General features: G+C 35.6%; 1 protein-coding gene across 1 annotated transcript in view; it reads right to left on the reverse strand.

The window, feature by feature from the left end:
- Positions 1–4,937, reverse strand: part of LOC107098659 (histone-lysine N-methyltransferase EHMT1-like) — a 61,022-nt gene that overhangs the window by 6,108 nt on the left and 49,977 nt on the right. The window contains exons 13-15 of the mRNA XM_015396432.1: positions 4,303–4,404; positions 2,612–2,716; positions 1,950–2,104 (exon numbers count right to left, since the gene is read on the reverse strand). Of these exons, the coding sequence (XP_015251918.1) occupies positions 1,950–2,104; positions 2,612–2,716; positions 4,303–4,404 (362 nt within the window). The remainder of the gene's footprint in view (positions 1–1,949; positions 2,105–2,611; positions 2,717–4,302; positions 4,405–4,937) is intronic.

The following is a 4,937-nucleotide window of genomic DNA, read 5'->3' on the forward strand; positions in this document are numbered from 1 at the left end:
GTCGTCGATATTGCTCTGTTCTTCCTGGAGATATTCCAGAAGAAGAAGATTCTGTTGTAAGCCCGACAGCAGGGTGAGTAGCATTAGCAGCAACGGCGCCATTGTTGTTGTGATGTGTGAGCTGTTGTTGAAGCTTGGACAAGCTTTATTTCACTAAGGATTTAAACATCGATATAACATAAGTGTTTATGTGTTCCTCACAGCTCATAACATTTTGATTACCAAGTATGACCAAGAGTCATTTAATGGAATCCTGATGTATTAAGAGTCATTTGATTATAGGTTATTGGTTCTTGATTAAGCAAATCGTTTAATAATATATTAATATATGAATATAATTTGGCCAAATAATGTTTTATTCACTTCGTGGATTTGCATTGTGAATTGATCTGAAAACATTTCAATTTCTCTACATTAGTGAAAAGCTAATTTGATCATATCCCAAATTCTTCCAGATAAACTTTGGTTTTCAAACACAAAATTCATCTTAAACTGTTATATGATATTCAACCATGTTCCCCTTCCTCTTTGTACATAGTAGTTTAGTTTACTTGAGTCTCACTAGTTTTAGTTAAGAGTTTTAAACTGTAATATGTTTGACTTGGTGCTGAATTATTCTGTTAATAAACATATTTTAGCTAGTAAAGTAAATTAGGTCTGGGATCTGTTTTGCTTTGTGAGGACCAAATTGAAAATTTTTAAAAGCTTTTCTTATATGTTTAAGTTCACCTTCAGCTGTGACACATACAATCCAAGCGGAGGAACAGACTGGATGTAGAGAAGAGCCTGGTATCAGCTGTTTTTCTTGCTGAGCTATCAGAGCTCATCAAAGCAACTCAGGTGTCTTGATGAAAACAAAGTAAAACTATTTAAATTCAGTCTGACTACAATTGTTTTTCTGTATTTTTTTTACAATTCATCAAGTTTAAATTGTGATTATAATGGAATTACTCAGAGGAGCTCAAGTTTGATAAATACACGTTCATAATATAATTTTATGTTGTATTTATTCCTTACTAACTTCCAGGCAACGCATCAATATTTTTTTTTTTTTTTATCTGAGATGAAAGCACAAAATGCCTAAGAATTAAATGCTTAAATTAAAATCAATCATGTATGTTCCACTTTTGGACAATCATCAATACTTTTGACTGAGAGGTGTACTCATGGCAAAATAAAATTTGCAAAGAGGTACACAACACAAAAAAGTTTGGTAAACACTGCTCCACACTATCTCTATCCAGTGCCATAAACTGTGCCTGAGGTTGGAAAGAAACTACATAGTTTGTACCAAAAAGCAAGGCTAAGTACTGGTTCTGATCCAAGGTAACACCCATGTCTGTCTTCATTTTATGTGTACTTAATACAATTTCAACCAAATTTTTGCTGTCATTCCTATTCTAATTCAATGTATTTTTTTTCCTACTTCTATAGGGATAGTTTTTGTTGCCAATTTACTACATTTTCTAAATATCTGGTGCGGCTCCAGTTTTAACCCTGTCCTTGGGGCCACTGTAAGCAAAAAATAAATATAATATGAAGGACTTTAACTTTTGTGCAAAAAAGTTTTTACTTCTATTTACATGCATGGATCTGCAAGCTAGCTACAGCTCTATCTATCTTTCTGTATGATGACAAACCCATTTCAAGCATTTTACTAAAAACCACAAATGCAATTATTTGCCCAGCCCTATTAATACTCATAAGAAGCTTGCACCTGATTATGAAAACATGATTTTATTCTTGGCAAGACAATCATAAGAGCTTAAATAGAACTAGGAGCTGGGCTTGTCTTGCTTCTTGAAATGGTTTATTATTCACCCCAAAGGCTTCTCCTTTCACCTATCAAGAACTTTTTGGATTCAGAAACACTCTGTACTGGTTTCGGTCTAATTTGAGCAGGATAAATATTTGCAGGAATCCAGCAGATCTTTGAATGTCAAACTTACATTACACACTTTAGGTGGTTCGCTCTTGCAGCAATATGAAGCGGTGTGTCACCATGAACGCTGACAGCGTTCAGGTCGCATCCAGTTTCCAGCAGGGCCTGGGCGATGCCATCACAGCCTGACAACGCCGCCCAGTGCAGACCGACATTTTCTTCCTAAACAAAGCCCAGAGTAGGAGACAACACAGGTTCATAAAAAAGTGCAAAAAGTGCTAATACTCCTTGTGGTTTATGGGTGTATTAAGATGCTCATAAACCACAGTGAGACTCTCAGAGTTGGGAGATTTATATTTAATTTTTTTTCAATGTTTTTCAATACTCTTCTTTCAGTTGCACCTTTGAAAAACTAAGTACCAAATGTAACCAAGTGGTTCATCCAAGTCGAATAGGTCCAATGGTAACTTATTCTTCAAGATATCATTTAGGTTTTAAACATATTATTCTGTAGTGGGAGTAAAATAAGCTGACCGCAGTCACAGATTAATCAGATTAAGCATTTTTGTGACCCGTCGGCATTTTGCACAACACAGAGCTTTATTAAAATGTAATTTACTCTGGAACACCTGTGCATCCACAGTATGTTCAGTGACTGATACTTATAAACCCAAAAGGTCAGTTTGAGATGGCTCTATAAAGGCAAAGCAGCGTGTTGTCAAAACATACCTTGTCTCTGATGTTAACATCAGCCCTTTTTTTCAGAAATAGATGAACCAGCTCTTTATGCTTGTATTCAATGGCCCAGGTGATGGGAGTCCACCCTCCATTATCCTGAACAGACAACAGGTTGCAAATCATGTCAAGATTCTTCACATATGGGTTTTTTTAATAACGGAAATGTAAAATTTCATTACTTAAATGGAGGTAGTTATAAAAAAATGCATCAAGTTGAGAAAGTTGACTGTTTTATAGACAAATGCTTCTTAAGTGACACAGATGGTTCTGACATATTATAGAGTTGGAAGATAACCACAATACCGAAAGGGGTCTGGCTGCAGACCAGCCCTGTTGGGACGCTTCATTGCAGATCTGCACAATGCAGTCTCCTGCACTGTAAGAACAAGAAGTTTATTACAGACGTTTTAATTAAAACCTTCAGGAATAGTGAGTAGCTATGCTTTTTTTTTTTTTTTTTTGGCGACGTGAGTGCTCACTTAAATGTGCCTTTTTCCGTACTTTTCCCCACTTAAAGACCAAGAAACCATGTGTATCTTATGTATTTTGGATGATTTTCTTTTACCCAGTACCACATTATCTGCCTCTTACAGCTGCATGTTTTAATGTGACTCTAACCACTGCACATCATTCAGATAAATTTGCTGTTTCCACAATAAAAAAACACTTCCAAGAATATGAAATCGACTACTGAAACAAGTTTTTTTTTTGTATCTTCTGTTAATAATGCACTGAGAGAACACAAAGCTAAGTTAATTTGAAATCACACACTCCATTGGTAAATCTGTTTTGTCCAACAACAAAAGGTAAGACCATAGCACAGACAAAACTAAAAGAATAAAGAATATATAATACTTTCAAACACAAAGATGTCTTTATAAGAGTTAAGTTTATTAATTCGACATTTTCTTGCGTTTTTAACCTTATCCAGTTGAACTGGAGGTAGATTATATATAAATCATTAAACATATGAATACACCAAATATTTCTATTGAGAAGACCCAGGAAATAAACAAGGAAACGTGAAATATTTCCGCTATACTAGCTTTTATTTCATTTCACTTTTACTTTGAAAAGCTTCAAATAAACTTGCTGTTCTGAAAGTGCAGGGGACCTTACAGTACACGTCTGGAACCAAGGGTCCTGACAGTGCAGGTCTACAGCTAAACTCTCTTGATAATATCTGCATTTATATGATATTATTTTGAAAGAGGCCACATTGTTGATTATCAGATGCCAAAAATCTTTGCAAAACACCAAAATGAAGCATTTACTCTATTATTTATTTCATTAAGCAAATAGTTGGTTATGGTGTTGTGACAAGGAAGAAAACAATAACCAAAAAAACGTAAGTTCACCTGAGCTCACTGTCCATGCTAGCAAAATAAAAAAGAAGCATGGGTCATGAGGCACTCTGTAGTTTTGATGCACCCACTTTTTCCTGATTTATTTCTTTTTATATTCTTTATATATCTGACGATGTTGGCAAAAACCCAGAACACCATTTCAATTGGGTTTAAAAATTCATATACATATACACTGATATTTATGTAATCATTTTCTTATCTTTAATATAAGTAAAAATATCAACTACCATTTTTATTACTAAAATGGGGGTTGATATACTGTGAAATCTCAGGTGAACCCAGCAGTTATTTGAGGAAGATGAGATACACATTTACCTGACAATTGATGTATTTTGGTGCCTTGATAAGCAGATGATTGGCAACATCATAATGTCCCATCTTAGCAGCCAGATGCAGACAGGTGAAACCCATGATATCCTGGGATGATATTATGATTCACAATGAAAAGAAACTAAATGGATACTACCTTGGACCAAAGGATACTCACCTTTATTTAAACAAAGGAAATAAATAAAAGAATAGAAGAACAAAATCAATAACATTTTAAATTAAGTCAATCCCATTGCAGAAGTTGCTGTAGGCACAAAAACAACCCACTGTAGCTAAAGTCTATGGTGAGGCTAATCTAACATGTCGGCAGTGGTCACCACACATTGTGACACATTAGACACATTGATAATGTTCAGCTTTAATACAGATAGTGCAAGAAATTTGACTCATGAAAGATGGTTCTGTTCACTTGGGTTCTTGTGGCACCTCAGTGATCATAAGAGGATCATTTAATTAGAGCTCAGTGTTCAGAAAATAGCTGCGTCTCAATTCGCAGGCTGCGTACTTCCGAGGACCCAGCCTACCTAGCCTCCGGAGGACCCAGCCTTGGTAGGCTGCTCCGGAGGATCCTCAGCCGTTGGTAAATGGGACGGTCTAGCCTTTGGAGCACTTCCTGGTTG

This window comes from Cyprinodon variegatus, unplaced genomic scaffold, assembly GCF_000732505.1.
Source record: "Cyprinodon variegatus isolate N-32 unplaced genomic scaffold, C_variegatus-1.0 Scaffold798, whole genome shotgun sequence".
Taxonomy (NCBI): domain Eukaryota; kingdom Metazoa; phylum Chordata; class Actinopteri; order Cyprinodontiformes; family Cyprinodontidae; genus Cyprinodon; species Cyprinodon variegatus.